At 34.5% G+C, this 16,874-nt stretch overlaps 1 protein-coding gene across 6 annotated transcripts in view; it reads left to right on the top strand.

Annotated features, from left to right (window-relative positions):
* Positions 1-11,812, top strand: part of LOC117343806 (trace amine-associated receptor 1-like) — a 49,782-nt gene extending 37,970 nt beyond the window's left edge. For 3 of the 6 annotated variants that reach the window (XM_033906318.1, XM_033906319.1, XM_033906320.1), the window contains exons 3-5: positions 1,707-1,830; positions 5,288-5,419; positions 10,011-11,812. In XM_033906318.1, coding sequence (XP_033762209.1) covers positions 1,707-1,830; positions 5,288-5,419; positions 10,011-10,123 — 369 coding nt within the window. In that variant the 3' untranslated portion in view covers positions 10,124-11,812. The remainder of the gene's footprint in view (positions 1-1,706; positions 1,831-5,287; positions 5,420-10,010) is intronic. The other 3 variants (XM_033906321.1, XM_033906323.1, XM_033906322.1) reach the window with 3 other exon arrangements.
* Positions 11,813-16,874: the final 5,062 nt, after the last annotated feature.

Below are 16,874 nucleotides of genomic sequence, written 5' to 3'. Positions count from 1 at the left end.
TCATTAACATAAAAATTAGGATTATGAAGAATAGAAGGTTTCTTCTGTATGTTTTGCTTAGAGGTATTAAGATGTATACTGATTCGCTACCCGTTTGGCTATCTCGTTTCAGTGTCATTTACATATACCAACCCTTTACGCTGATTTCTGTGCGAGTACTAATTTTCGTATGACCTGTCATTTTGAGGTTACGTTAATCCCAAATAAAGCAAAACATTAGAAACATTTGAGGTTTTATGTAGATTTCTATTTCAATTTTAACATTTTTTATTGAGAATAGTCAATACGATTATACATGAGGCATAGCCGATGTAAGTATATTTTAACTGGATGTGTTATCCTTGTAAGACTTGTAAAACGTCTTGACTGTTGGTTTTATTGCTTCAGTGTGAAACTTGCGTTGATCAGGACAACTGGTTTGTCTGTTTATGTTCTTATTCTTTCAAACAGTAAAGCAGGATCCCATGACTATCATTACAATGGGATCATTGTACGAATACAATTTGTATGTTTTTTGTAGACTGTTCCGGCACTGTGCCGAAAACATCGAAGAGTTACAATTTATTTGATACATTTTTTGTAATTTCCTTCTTACAAAAGAAACAAGACAACACTACTTGCATTCCATCCGAGAGGACGATATAGTCCATTGCACTTCATCTACAATGCAACTTTTGCATTTATTGTTCATGTTTATGAACGATAAAGAGATTAGAAATTCCTTAGGAAATCATATATACATTAGAAAGGAGTTTCGGCTAACTTCATTAAAGATAACTTTCTTATCGATAACAATATACAGTGTAATCATATTTTCCCTATAAGGCTCGTTTTGTTTGTTTGTTTGTTTGTGTTTTTCCCTTATCCCTATAATAAATATATACATACGATGAAGGTCTTTCAAAGGTTAGGTATGTATTCATATTTAGCAATTAGAGATTAATATTGATTGACAAGTGTCTACACACTATTGGGTAATTTTCAATATCGATACATTGATCATATCCTTAGGAACGCTTCACCTGCCGAATTAACCATCAAATCGTTCTTCAATGGTGTCCCATATACTTGTCTCTAGAGATATCGGATATCTCGTCACTACATTAAGAATACCTGAAATGAGGATAATTATAAAAGCTGCCGACCACTGTTCGCTATTATATAAACAATAAAAAAAATGACAAAACTGTAATTTTTACCTTAAATGAAAAACCTAGGAGAAATCCGTATTTAATGTACATCGACAATAAAACACTATGTTTACGAAAGGAAGACGTTTCACATAACTAGCCATGTCATGTTCATAAAAAAGGTCAGGGTATTACAGGGAGACCGAAAAGAAAAGAAAAACATCAAATACTAGATTGTAATCCTGTATGATCAAAATGTTGCCCTGGTTTGAGTTTCACATTTTACATAAAAACAAATGTATTATAAGTACGACCGAACGCTCCTATTGATTCTTATAGTGCATAAAATGTTTATTATATATAGGGCAACATACATCCAAGTCCATTTGGCTCTTTTTCAAACAACAATTTCATGTTTACAATCTAACATTATTTGCCTCTCTTAATTGTCCTTGCATGAAAAGATGCCGATTTTGTGTATCGCACAAATTATGTTTTGTTTATGATTATATAGCCTCAACAGTCTGAGACGATGAACTCATATAGCACTTAAAATGTTCTCTTTTGTTTCTACAGGCTTACGCTTTTGGTTATATGAACAGCGCATGCAACCCTATCATCTACGCCTGGCGGTTCCCAGAGTTCCGGAAAGGCTACAAAGACATACTTTGTAAGAAGCCACAATATACATTGGCCATTGGTATGTGTACTAACAATAGCCGCACCAGGTTTGCAAGAGGGGTGATTGTATGAATATTTATGGGGAAAGGTTTTAACATTTAAATGATTTTATTATATTAAAAAGGACGAAAATATGACAATGAAGAAAACAACGAAAAACGAATGGAAATCTACTGACATCCTTATAATGCAGTTCCAAACCTAGAGTGATTTCTTTTCATGGATAATCGTATAATATCCCTTTATTTGCTTTTATTTTCTGGTGCGTATATACTTGTACTGAATCATTTTGGTTTGGTTAAAGAACATGCCGTTTGTCAAACTATAGATAACTGGTTGTTATAAGGGAAGTGTTGTATAATAAACTCATGTTGATGGCGATTGCTTGCAAATCTGACAAGTACATTGTAAATGTTCTTTTGCTTTGTCAAAGAGTTGTGCAAATTTGTTTTACTGGAAACCATGTTGTTTGCTGTTAACACCATTTGCAATACTTGTCGATGATTGTGTATGCTAATTAACATTTAAACTTATTATCTATCCGACATGTCAATTAATACTGGAAACTTGCATCATAAGAATTTGTGAATCATTGTATATAAGGTTGATGATAAAACACCTAACAAAACAGCAATGTCTTTACATGAAAGTTTTGATGTTAGATTGGCGTTTAGAACAAGGGAATCATAGTGAACACTATAAGTCGTTACTAGTGATCAGTCGGCCAATCGTATACATCGTTAGAACATTATCCGTCCCTTAAATTCACTACTTAACATCAACGAAAATCCAAATCAGTACCAAAATCTGTAAATTTTCTTAACAAAATATTGCAGAAAACCAATATTAGCAGTTAACTTTTGAAGTAAACAAACGGTTTTCATATATCATCAAAGTTTTGGTTCTTATAATAAGAGTGCTTTACTTTAAACAACGTCAAAAATTGACGAGTACTGTAGATTTTGAAATTCATAGAGACACATGACAGTTGTGTTTCCATTATAATCACGTGAATTGTTGACAAAGACATACTGTTTGCGAGGTGTCTGGTGTTTAATTGGATGTAAACTTTACGTTTATTCACCGGATAAATGGTATAACACTAATTTTTGCGTATTTTGAAATACCGTTTAGATTATATTTAAAAACAGCCTTTCTTGGACAGTTTTATATCAAATAATAAATCTACTTAGACTTTGCAAAATGACGTATACATTTACTGTAGTGCCTGTATGGCTTATCTATGTTTGATACTGTGTTCTTTATGCACAGTAGATCTAACTTGTCTCAAGCTAATTATTTTTTGATGACTAATATAAGTTAATAAAACACATATGTCCTATTATTGAAAATGATAATGTTCGCGTTATTCCTACATTTTATATTTACATTGAAAATAAGCAAATTCCGTGAATAATCCCATTTAAGAAGGAAAGTGTAATAATCTAAAATGAAATACACTTTATACAAGTCGAATAAAGAAGGTTGCTTGAACAAGTATTTTAAAACAAGATGCGCTGACTTAACACGTAGGTTACCTAAGTGTAAATTCAGCAGCCTCGGATTAACGTCACTTGGCTATTGCTTACAAATTAGCATATTTGTGTTGTTCGTTATTTTTCGAGACTCTCATTAATTGAAAGTTGGAATGGAAATTAATCTGAAAACATATTTAAGTAAATTCAATACTGCCTTAGTACAATAGGTTTTAAGAAGGCTGTTGAGTACCTGTCGACCTTCAATTTGATCCATTAACGTACATTACTTCCCCATAGTTTGTTTCACGTACTAACTTGGCCCACAACCTAATCTATTTCACGCCCCCCCCCCCCCCCCCCCCCCCCCCCCCCGATTAATAGTTTAATGAGTACCGCTCATCCTATTTCTCAGTCTATTTTATTTGCTACATTTCATATTACTTGTTGAGTATAATCACCTTGACCTATAGTGTAGTCCTTGATAAGTAAGCATCGATCATGTTTCAAATATATTTTGATACTTGACATGCTGTTTTGTCACTTATTTATTAAAATGTTGCATATGCACTATTTAACCAAGAGTTAAGTGAATGATTCCCATGTACTTAACACAAGCCCTAAATGACGTTATAAAGAGCAAAAACCGATTAGGTTTATTTATTTATTTGTTTTCTGTCCTGTGCAGCTCCATGAGTGTATAAAGGTTTTAATTGTAGACTATTATATTTTAGATGGTTTTTGTACGTATGTGCTTGATAAATGAATCATGTAGACTAAATATAAAAAGTAGGCCTTGACACAATTTTTGTTATAATTACACAGGGCATATTAATACTTACATATCTTATTAATGTATTCAAATCGCCTTTCGTCCGTGGTCCGTCCGTCTGTAAACATTCCTGATTATCTTAGACAGTACTGGGGATATTTTTCAAACTTCACGTGTAGGTTTCCCATGGTCCCTTACCTTGCAAATTCAATTCAAATTTTTGACAAAGGAAACAAACTGGCAGGCGACCATATTACCTTTTTATAATATTAAATGTTTGTTATGGTTAAATCTTCGAAATTACGTATGTAGAATCCTCTTCATCCCTAGTTGTGTCTCTGATTTGGCTCGTATTTAGAAAACAAAATTGCCGCCCGGCAGTTATCTTTGATTGTGACCGTTATTTGTTATTGCTATTTCTCCTAGGTATTAGGGGAATATTTTTTAAACTTCACAAACAGATTCCCCGTCGTCAGAACAATTTAATTTTTAGTCTGATCTAGACAAAAAATGGCAGACAAGCGGCAATCTTAGATTTTGACCTTTGAATATCTTGAAAAGCACTGAAGGTTCATTTCGATTTTGATCCAGGAAATCAAATACCGTGGAGACTTCTGTCTTTGATGTTATAGATTGTTTTCTCTGTTTCCTAGAAATTCCTTCTTATGTCTTTCCCAACATTCCATATGAAGGTTAACAGATTGTACAGAGTAAAAACGAAAATAAGGGGAAATTATATTGAAATTTAGTTTGACAAATTACTAATAAAGATAATTTAGTGTGGGCGCCAATATCCCTCTGGAATCTCTTGTAATATATTCCAAACAGTACAATGACGACAGAACAACCATACCTAGTGTGTTTATTGCAGTGTGTAATGTTATGATCATTTGTCGTTATGATATTCGAAAATCGAATTACCAGAAATATAACGGTGGTGATCATGCAGCAAATGACATTTATCTTCCTGTCTCCAGATCATGTTACTTTCTTTTATCAGTAGTATATGAGTAATGAACTCTGGTTTTGGTACTGATAATTCTTAGACGTGAGATCAGTTCTGTTGAAAGAGTTTGTTTCAAGTATTCTTTCCTAAATATTTCAACTATGAAAGTGGACATCACATTTGGTAATGATGTTAAAATATTGAATAAACTATCGATGCCTCCCTTTTCAGAAACATGCTTTTGAAATATAGAAAAATAGTTACGTTACTATGGTGATTTTAGGACCACTTGGTCGGCCAGTCATGACTACACGAAAGAAACAGGTCCGATCTTCGTCGGCAGTTACAACAACTTCCAACACAAGTAACATTGGACAAATGCTCACTCGGGGTTCCAACGGCAGCGTTGGTAATGGTAACCTGATTATTGTCATTGCACGTGGTGTTGTGTGGTTTGCGTAGTTTTGATCGATTGTTATATATCAAAGATAAATCACTAAATAGCTTATACGAATTTGATTCTGCCTTTGATGAGTGTTTTCAAAATCAAAAATAAGAGTTTTTCAATTATTTTTCTTAGTATCAAGGAACTATTTTAAACCAGATATAGAAGAACCTGATTCAAACGATACATACATTCTGCTAAAATATCAAATTACATTAAAAATAATAGAGAATATAAAATCTTGAAAAAGTTAACGACACTGATTAAGGAGGATATATCAAGCGCTGTGGATGACCCGGATGATAACTTCAGTAAACATACAATATAATGTAGGAAGAAACATGTCTGTAGTGGAAATAAGCCACATCGTCAGGCTGAGGATAGGGGATGTAAGACATTCCCTAGACCAACATTTACCTTCTATTTTTAAATTATCTTATGGTTTTGTTCGGCATCTCAAATGATATATATCCTTCGGGATACTAGAGTGTAAATGATACCTTAAAATATACCGCCTACATTTAAAAGCGAATGTAAATCCCTGATATATGAACTTCTGGTCACTGGTTAACGTTTTGTAGTTTAATTACTGCATGGACAAGATTGGTCTCTTCAGGTATGGAAAAGTCAGTTTGTTCTCAATATATTTATATTCTTTACGAACGTTAAGCAACCGCAAATGAACTTTTTTGGGAGAAAAGGAAAATATACACAAAACAGAAATATCAAATAAGCAATAATAATTCTTATAACCGTATAGGTGTAATGTATAAGCCGACGATATATGCTAATAATGCTATGTAAATAAAATCATTAATGTAATCTGTTTGGCTGATATTGGGTTGTACATTTTATACGCCTTCTTAAGAGGGTGCTATGGTCTGATAGTGTTATTTTGAATAGAATACTAGGCCGAAACAAAACAACAAGACATTAATACTAGTTTAACACATTTACAATTTATTTTCTGTTTTCAATATTTAACAGGATATTTCACATCCGGTTGTCCTGTCAGCGTGAGCCATTTTTGTTGTCTGCATACAAAACAACATTAAAAATGATGACACAATATTTCCACGTTTAATCTCGCGCCAAATTTGATACAGCCCAGAGGAACGAGCATTATCGCCTTATAGTACCCATATGTGTAGCCGTGGGAAGTCGGTATTACATCAAGTGGTGCACTTATACCCTCCTCATACCGCAGTAACCTACAGTAGAATTAATTTAATTACTCTATCGTTAGAGAACAAGTGGATTGGACAAACGCTAAACGTACTAAAAGGCTGGCCATTTTCACTAGTCCGGACTAGACTAGTGTTGCAGTAGAGGCATATTAACTATTAAGCAGAAACTAAAAACATACAGCATCAGTAAACCCTTTGTTGTTGCATGATTAAATAACATAATTTGTAAGAAAATGAATTGAAAATATATAAGTCGTGTGTGTCTGAGTTAATACTACGTTTAATTAAAAACCAAGTGTTTGTTATTCACGATTTACGATCAGAAACACTTTTGTAATTTTTAGCTCGCCTGCTCGAAGGGAAAGTGAGCTTATGCCGTGGTGCTGCGTCCGTCGTCTGTCCGTCCGTCCGGCGTCAACGTTTTTCTTTTAAACAACTTCATCTTAATATCCATTAAAGGCCTGATAATGGTCTTGTAGCATGCCGGGAAAGAGGACTACCCAGTTTGTTCAAATGAATATTCTGAACCTACATAAAAGGTCACAGTGGTCTTATTGGCTAAAATTTTTGAACGACTTCTTCTCAATAACAAAAAGACCCAGTGACTTGATATGAGGCTTGCGGCATGCTGGGATAAAGGGCTACCAAGTACGTGTAAATGGTAGACCTTGACATACATTCAAGGTCACAGTGGTCAAACAGGCTAAATTTTAAACGACCTTTTCTCAGTAACCAAGAGGCCCAGATACTTGATATCCGGCCTGTAGCAAGCAATACATTGACCTACAATAAAGGTACCAGAGTTCAAATCAGCTATTATCTTCCAATGACTTCCTATCCATGACGAAGAAGCCCATGGACTTGATATTGGGCTTGTAGCATGCTTAACTGAATGACTATTAATTGCGAACTTATGAAAAACCTTTACCTACATTCAAGGTGTCAAATAGGCGTAAATCTTGAAACAATGTTTTTCGCATATTCAAAAGACCTTATATTAAAATAATTGATTGACATGAATAAACCTAGCCTACTCTGATCAGTTGTAATCAGCATAGTTCCCGTAAGTTTTTCTGCAAAGCTGTGGTAGAACCAGGTCAGCGATGCAGGGCCATTGGGACTCTTAATGTTTTGTTTCTTGAAAATAGACATATGGTTTTGCATTGTATTGACATTGTTTTGCATTATTTCTGTTTTAATTATGGGCCTATTTACTCTTTCCGTATTGTATACTGTAATCACTCTGTCTGACCGTCCTATCATCCGGCCATCCGTCTGTCCGGAATATTGTGTTACGTGTAACCAAAAAAAGAACTGATGCAATATTATCAAACTTGACATACTGCATCCTTCTGATATAATGTGCCATTTCGTTTTTCGTCAAATTTCGACATTTGTGAGAGTAATGTCCCTTTTATAGATATTCTGTTTCGAAAATTGTATCAAGTGTATATAATAAAGTACTGAAGCAATATTTCTCAATCTTGGCATGCTACATTCTTTTGATATAAAGTTGTATTTTTTCTGTGAAAATGAGGCGGACATATAGGGTTTCGGCGGAGCGTTTGTTAGTCCTATTTCTTGATAAATAATTGATCGATTTTTCTCTTTTATACGTCGGCTCCATCTGGTGACTATTTTTTATTTGAAACTTAACACTGGTTGCCGTTGTAACTGGTCATTTTTAATATGTTTTTATTGTCCGGACAACTCGTCCTAAACTTGTTAACCAATTTTACGATAACAGTTCCAGTTGTCCATTGACTCATGTGTATTGCGGTGGATATTAGTCAGTCATCCTGGCGATAGTTCTAGTTTTGAGATTGCTTACAGCCAGGCGAGAATCTATAGTATCCTAAAGTAAAACGTATCATAATATTGTATTATTTTATGTTGTCAATTTTAATTGTCTGGGCATCATAAAATTTACTTTTTATTTCAGTTAATCAACGTGTATATCTAACTATCATTACGTTAAAAATTTACGATTCACCTGTATATCGAGGTATTTCACTATTTTTGTTGTTTTATTTTTTCTATTAGTGTTTTACATCAGTCTTTTGAAAAAGCAGTAAACCCATAATTTAATCATCACAATTTATAAAAACCCACCCTTTTCTGATTTACTAATTAAACATTATTACCGAAAACCCTGTCCAAACTGGCGTCTTTAACGAAACAAAAATCTCGTTTTCGTCCTTCGTCGTTTTTCTGCTTTGATCGAAGGCTACATAGAAGGCTTTGACTAAAAACTTTGGACCTTCTTTCATTAAGAGGTCGTAATACTTTTCACCCTGTTCTGGTTATCCCTCTGACAATACATGTGTATGTGTTTTGTGGCATAGGCGTCTTGATATATACTATAGTTAACTTGAAATTGGTGTTTTATCCACTGTTAAATACTAATGCTAAATCCTTATTGTATCACGTGATTGGAGTGAAACACCATATCATATCTTTTCGTGTCCTCCAAAAAAACACTGGACTTTATTCGAAGATGGAATAAATTAATTGATATGAAGTGATAAAAATCCACCGATCTTTTTAACAACGTGGTGGATGGTTTTTTTCCCCTTCAGTTCCAATCAGTTTGAAGATTTCTAATAATTGCATAAAAATCTTGCATTTTGTTTATGTATCGATTTAAACTATGATTTTGCATGGAGTAACATTTATTTTCAATTTAGAGGCAACCTATGTGTCATTTGTATGGTATTGTATGTATGTCGTCACTATATGTTTGCTTTCGACATTAGAACAAACGTCGATCTGTGAAGCATTCATTTTTTGTTGTGTTTGATTATTAATCATAGATATTTTCCTGCTATTTCAGATAAATAAGATGGATCTCCTCCAGAGAGTTTTGCTTTAGGTTGTTACATACATATATTAACATTGATTTCGTTTAGTTAAACATAATGATATATTAATAACAATGTGATGCATTTAAATACTAAAGTTGGCCTTTATTTTTTTCAAGTGCTTCAAAATACAAATATGATAGAAGCTAATATGATTACGCAATATACATCTGATAAGAAATTTGTTCATTCATTATATCTGTTAATTTACTATAACAGGTTTAGTAGGGTTGCAGACATACAATATATAGTTTTGTTTTTATATTGTATTTACATTGTATATGTTGATATAATGGACAGGTTTAGTAGGGTTGCAGACATACAATATATAGTTTTGTTTTTATTTGTATTTACATTGTATATGTTGATATAATGGACATAGTCTGTGGTACTACAATAGTACATATATATAAGTCCATTTAAGGAAGAAAACATCAGGTGCCAAGCAGTATTATGATGAATATGTAAAATGATAACGCCGTGATTTAACCGACCATTATTTATATTTTGTAGACAAGGACAATGTGGGACAACGTAAATCCAAGGAGATCGAGCTTTATCACTTAGGCGACGACAGAGATTCAGTGTTTCTACATGCTGATGAAAATAACAAGTTTCTTTCTTAAATACCTGATACCATTTTGTCATGTCGGCTGGCCGATAAACCAATCATGTGGCCACCCGCAATATTTTAATAAGATGACGTCATCTCATGCAGACTTGCTGACACACAAAAATTATGTTACAATCTGTACTTAAGTTGACGTCGTACCGACCATTTGAAGCACCAAAAATATTGCGACCACAATCAAAAGATGAGGATATCGGCGCCTGGTTGTCCTGCTATATGTTAAGACATTTACTGATTACATTGTTGCTTTGGTTCCTGAATATCTGTACTGGAGATTTGTGCTGATATGTGACTGATACATTGTATGTATTTTTTATGGAAAGGTTGTCAGTTATATGGAGTTAGCTTGTATGTAAGCAAACCTAGTATCCGTCTGATATATATACTGTTTACCTGTGTATATCTGTACTCTATCCAGTCATATTGCGCACTTAAGCGTCTTCGTGGATATATTGCTGTTGGGATGCTAAATTAATTTGTGAATGACGAATTATTAACACATTTTCCAGTCTAAATTGAATTGTATAAACAGATTTTGATATAACTTTCCCGAATTATCTTTTCTGTTTTTTGCTTTTTCAAGAACTTGATCACGTTTTCATATTACAGGCTGATATTTAACATTATTCGAAAATAATAAGTTTTTTTTAATCTGTATTTTACGTCAGATAAATAAATTTGTCTTATCTCCCTTTCGTCAACCCATAAATATGTTTGATCGTTAATTGCTTATGTGACCAGGGACTTGGAATATTGATAAGCGTGTTTAATATCAATATAGATATATAGCGCTTCTGTGCAAGTTTTTCCGTATTACAGACTAATATATATATATATTTGCAATATAACACTGAACTGTAACTATGTATCACAATCTAACTATATGCGGTATTGATTAGTTTTGATGATTTAAGTATATTTCCAATTGCGTTTTAAATACAATCAAACTGTTTGCTATGCATGCTGACGGCTTACATGCTTATTCTGTCGTTATGTAGCGTCATTATTTGTTACGTTTCAGATACTAGCATAAAAAGGCAAAGTTGATATTTGTTGATAAATCTTTAAAAAGAGGCGCACAGCAATGTATGAAAAATTATGAGATACTATATTTTTTGATATAGGCTGTCTTCTATGGCAAGTTGTCACTTATTCGTGGATCAATGTTGATCCAATATTTTACCAAATTATATAAGATACATGTATCTTATATATTATATAATATATCTTATATGTTTCTGAGATGTTTCGTAAAAGATAAAAAGATATCCCATACACTTTTTTTTATAAGATATATAATATAATAGCATATTTATTAAATAAGATATCTTATAAAATATATAATATATACAAACTGTATATAAGATATCTTATGCCGAGACGGCAGCTGCCACAATCAACTGAACAAAGTGACAACACATTAAGAATATGACAATTTTAAAACTATATCAAACTATTGTATGCAGCTTCAGCTTATACGAAACGCAATTTTTTCACACAAGTATTGACATCAGAATATAATCCTAATAGACCATTCACAAACAAAGTCTACATTGATTGAATATTTTATTTAAATACGGTACTAACTCCGATGTTCTTAGCATTATACGTTATACATTACCTGAGCTGTGATGTCTGATACTTGTTTTAACAATAGTGACTCGATAAACATGATTTTATCAAATTGGTGTTCGCCTCATCTGTCATTATAATCACAGCAATGTTAAAAATTGCGGAACAAATATTCGTTTTTTGTACCAGAGGGGAAATGATCATGTTTTATCCCGAGGCTAATGCAAATTTTCTTGCTGAATTCAACATGTGTTAACACTCGTGTCATATTCCTGACTTTCAGGACTCCATAAATTCGTTATCTCTAGGTACGAAATAGGTGCACGATGCAACATGACCATATGTTATCCTGAGACTGTAATGTAACTACAAAGTTACCAGTACAACACTCAAAATTTAACACACTGATAATACACCTGATGTCTGTGTTTGCCTCACAGATTTTACCATTGCAGCTCTCAAATTATTGAAATACTTCTTATCTCCTTCGCTATTAAGATGTACACCGTCACTGTCATACACACGCCGCCAGCATTCATGCGCCCATAATTCAGATAAATTTCGTCCATTTCGTTAAAATATTCCCTAACCGAGAATTTAACTCATCAGCCCTGCTATTTAAACAAGTATTGTCCACCGCATACCGAACAGGTCTGGACGGGTGGATGCCGATGAAGGACCTAAAGTACAATCACTCGCCTCACTGAATATTGATAACGAAGTTCCACAACTAATTCAACAGAAGCACGAAAAGTCTGCTCAGCTGACATATTCCTGTCACACAGATAATTAGAAACTGTTTGTAGCATCACTATATCCGGTTTGCTACTCTCCACGAACGATAAACCTTGCCTCGTAATGATATGCAAGCGAGCATCCCCATAACCTTTGCGAACCACACGAACTTCTTCGGGATATAAATTGAAATTTTCATCCACACGAATATCTGGAGAACGTTGCACAAAAGAGGAAATACGTCTTACAAACGAGTGACCTTAGAACAAAACTGTTATCATCATACTGAGTCACTGCGACCATTAAAACTGTCAACATTCATTTTGTCACGACTTTAGGCGGGTAATCGAGAGTGCAGAAAAATACTGAATTCGTTAATATAACACTTACTGCTTACACCAAATCCAACAAATGATTTCTGTCTCCAGACACCGATGTGCATTAAACTGTATATCAATGAAAAGACTTTTGCAGTAAACAATAGTAGGAAAGAAATGATTTTTTGAATCAACGATTGAAAATTCCCTCTGTTAACAATTTGTTTTCTATGTGACCACGTGACCTACCTGTTTGAGGCATATACTAAACAGGACCCGGACTTTTTTTATTTAAAAAAATGTTAAATAAATTATATTAAACTAAAAGATAAGTATAAATGTATAAATTCCTTTATGTATTACATAAATACAATTATTAGTTGTGTCAGGTTGTTCCTACTAGGGGCCGCGGTGGCCGAGTGGTTAAGGTGTCCCGACACTTTATCACTAGCTCTCCACCTCTGGGTTGCGAGTTCGAAACCTACGTGGGGCAGTTGCCAGGTACTGACCGTAGGCCGGTGGTTTTTCTCCGGGTACTCCGGCTTTCCTCCACCTCCAAAACCTGGCACGTCCTTAAATGACCCTGGCTGTTAATAGGACGTTAAACAAAAACAAACCAAATTGTTCCTACTAGAGTGAGGGCGAAAGTGAAATTAGACTGATTTGGTCATGATCTCTCATTAGAGACTGTCCTTCTTGTCTCTAGGGAATCAGTATCACCATTTATGTAAAATATGCCCCCCCCCCCCCCCCCCTTCCTCAAAGGATGTTTCTGACCAAATTTGCTTTAAAACCATTAAGTACTTTATGATAAGTAGCGATTTAAAGGAAGTGCGTCTATTTCCCATATGAGCTCCGGCCCATCTGGCCCTAGGTGCTCAGAGTCACCATTTATGCAAAATATATTTCCCTTCCCCAAGGATGTGTCAGACGTAATTTGGATAAAATCCATTAAAAACTTATGCCCTTAGCAATTAAAAACAATTACGTCATTTTCCCATATTTAGGGTCAGAGTCATCATTTATCCCATAAAAGACAGATACAATAAATTTTGTTAAACCAATAGATTTACTCATTACGGAATATGTTTTAAGTGTTTATATATTATGATGAATTGGCATATTGGGCCATCGTTTCTTTACAGCTGGAATTGAAAATTCCAATCAATACAGCTGTTTTGTATAAATATGAAAAATGTCACTTTCTATTTCATTAAATACCACATTCTGTTGTGCCAAGTGAAACGCTGCCACCTTCTCATGACTTGGTGAATAAGGACGAAGCCGCTGCCTCACGACTAGCAAATGAGGAAGAAGCCATGGCGAAAAGAAAAGATTGTCCAGACCAGAAACTGTAATATAAGATAGAAGAAAAAACAACAGTATCAGGAAACCATGAAATATTTAATAATTGAATTTTAAAAGGGGGTGAGGAGGGAGGTTTTTTTCCTGTTGAATAGACAGCCTAATTACACTACATGTACCTTCTCCGTTTGTAAACTAGCTATATGTATGATTATCCTGACAGAGGAGAGTTCCAAACAAGACTGGTCAAAGGGAGATAAATAGTCTTCATGAGGATAAACTAAATTAATAGGAGTAATTAGTTCTTATTATGCAAAATATGGTTCCCTTCCCCAAAGGATGTTTCTGGCCAAATTTTGTTAAAATCCATTCAGTCCTTTATGAATAGTAGCGAATTATAGAAATGACGTCTATGTTCCCTATTGGGCCACGCCCTCTGGCCCCTTTGGAGTTACCATTTTTGTAAAATGTGTTCCCCTTCCCAAATACTTGACTAGTAGCACTTTGAATCAAATGCTGATGGACGACGGACGCACGGTGATACGGACAGGATCGACTTATTGGGTGAAGTCTTTTTTTCTGATAACTTGTTGGGTGCAAGGCACAAGTTTTAATTTGATATGGACATCACATTTAATTTCCGTTCATTCCTATAGGTGAAAAAGAGTGTTTGCACGGAATGAATCGTCAATTCACCCCACAAGTATATCTGAGTGAGTGCGGACGGCCGGACAGACGCCGCGTCATTGTATAAGCTTACCGGACCTTCGGTCCAGGAGAGCTAAAAATTGATCGCATTATTTGAATACCATTATGACAATGACAGTGCAACAATCGTAATAAGGTATGACAGTGTAACAGTTGTTTTGATGGTGTAAGACACTGCAACAATCGTAATAATAAAGTATAACAGTGAAACGGTCGTTATCATTGTGTAACGACAGTGTAACAGTCGTTATTGTAGTGTATGACATTGTAACAGTATTTATTATTATGTATGAAAGTGTAATAGACGACGTTATTTAAGCATTGAACTGTTACCAAATGGTAGTATACAGTCGATATGAATACAATTTGGGTGACAGATAAATAGAAGGTCGCCCGTTATGAAATATGTATCTGCCTTTGGCTTTATTTTTTATTTCATATACGTTTGTAGGTATCGTCAAATTGTTCACAATTGCATAATTTCTGATTGTTTAAAATCGAAACTGTTTTACAGAGCAATGATATACGGTTAACCTTTAGAAGTGATGCGGCGTTGAACGGGAATTACATAGGACAGACTCGATTCCTCGGAAACACATATGTTTCTATCGACTTGATTTACGTTATTTTAAGAAGAATATCAGCTCTTAAATTCTTAATTAAAGTTGTCTTGACCGTAGGTGAAAAACGATTCCAAGGATGTTTCGTTCGAAACAGATTCCAGTCTAACCGGTCACATCAGTGTCGCTAACTAAAATCCATTAGGCCTACACATACACAACCGGGAACCATGTCGATACTCTCGATTTGTATACAAGATTTTTTTTATAAATACTTTATGTTTAATGTTGTTGTGTCTTGCATTTCTGAAAATTCGGAACGAGCCCCTGTCAGTGTGACGACATTGACAATTTGATAATATTTCGTATAGATAAAGAATGGCGCGTATGGTATTTTCATGTTGACTACATTTTCTTTAATTATAAAATAATACTCTCATAACCTGTGACGTTGCTTTATTTTTCGTTGTGGCTTCTGTAAATAAATACTAACATTCCAAAGCTCTCTAGGCCGAAAGTAACTGACGGCCATTGTTTAACGTACAACACCTGGAGCTGTATTCCTACACTGAAAGAATCACACAGTCGTTATTACATTGTATGATGGTGTAACAGTCGTTATTTTAGTGTATGACGGTGTAACAGTCGTTATTATAGTGTATGACGGTGTAACAGTCGTTAGTATAGTGTATGACGGTGTAACAGTCGATAGTATAGTGTATGACGGTGTAACAGTCGTTAGTATAGTGTATGATGGTGTAACAGTCGATATTATAGTGTATGACGGTGTAACAGTCGATATTATAGTGTATGACGGTGTAACAGTCGATATTATAGTGTATGACGGTGTAACAGTCGATATTATAGTGTATGACGGTGTAACAGTCGTTATTATAGTGTATGATGGTGTAACAGTCGATATTATAGTGTATGACGGTGTAACAGTCGGTATTATAGTGTATGACGGTGTAACAGTCGTTATTATAGTGTATGACGGTGTAACAGTCGTTAGTATAGTGTATGACGGTGTAACAGTCGTTATTATAGTGTATGACGGTGTAACAGTCGTTATTATAGTGTATGACGGTGTAACAGTCGTTATTATAGTGTATGGCGGTGTAACAGTCGTTATTATAGTGTATGATGGTGTAACAGTCGTTATTATAGTGTATGACGGTGTAACAGTCGATATTATAATGTATGACAGTGTAACAGTCGTAATAATAGTGTATGACGGTGTAACAGTCGATATTATAGTGTATGACGGTGTAACAGTCGTTAGTATAGTGTATGACGGTGTAACAGTCGTTATTATAGTGTATGACGGTGTAACAGTCGGTATTATAGTGTGTGACGGTGTAACAGTCGGTATTATAGTGTATGACGGTGTAACAGTCGTTATTATAGTGTATGACGGTATAACAGTCGTTATTATAGTGTATGACGGTGTAACAGTCGTTATTATAGTGTATGACGGTGTAACAGTCGTTATTATAGTGTATGACGGTATAACAGTCGTTATCATAGTGTATGACGGTGTAACAGTCGT

Source organism: Pecten maximus, chromosome 15 (assembly GCF_902652985.1).
Source record: "Pecten maximus chromosome 15, xPecMax1.1, whole genome shotgun sequence".
Lineage (NCBI taxonomy): Eukaryota > Metazoa > Mollusca > Bivalvia > Pectinida > Pectinidae > Pecten > Pecten maximus.
Note: the sequence above shows the minus strand (reverse complement) of the source record. Positions and strands in the feature narration are given on the sequence as shown.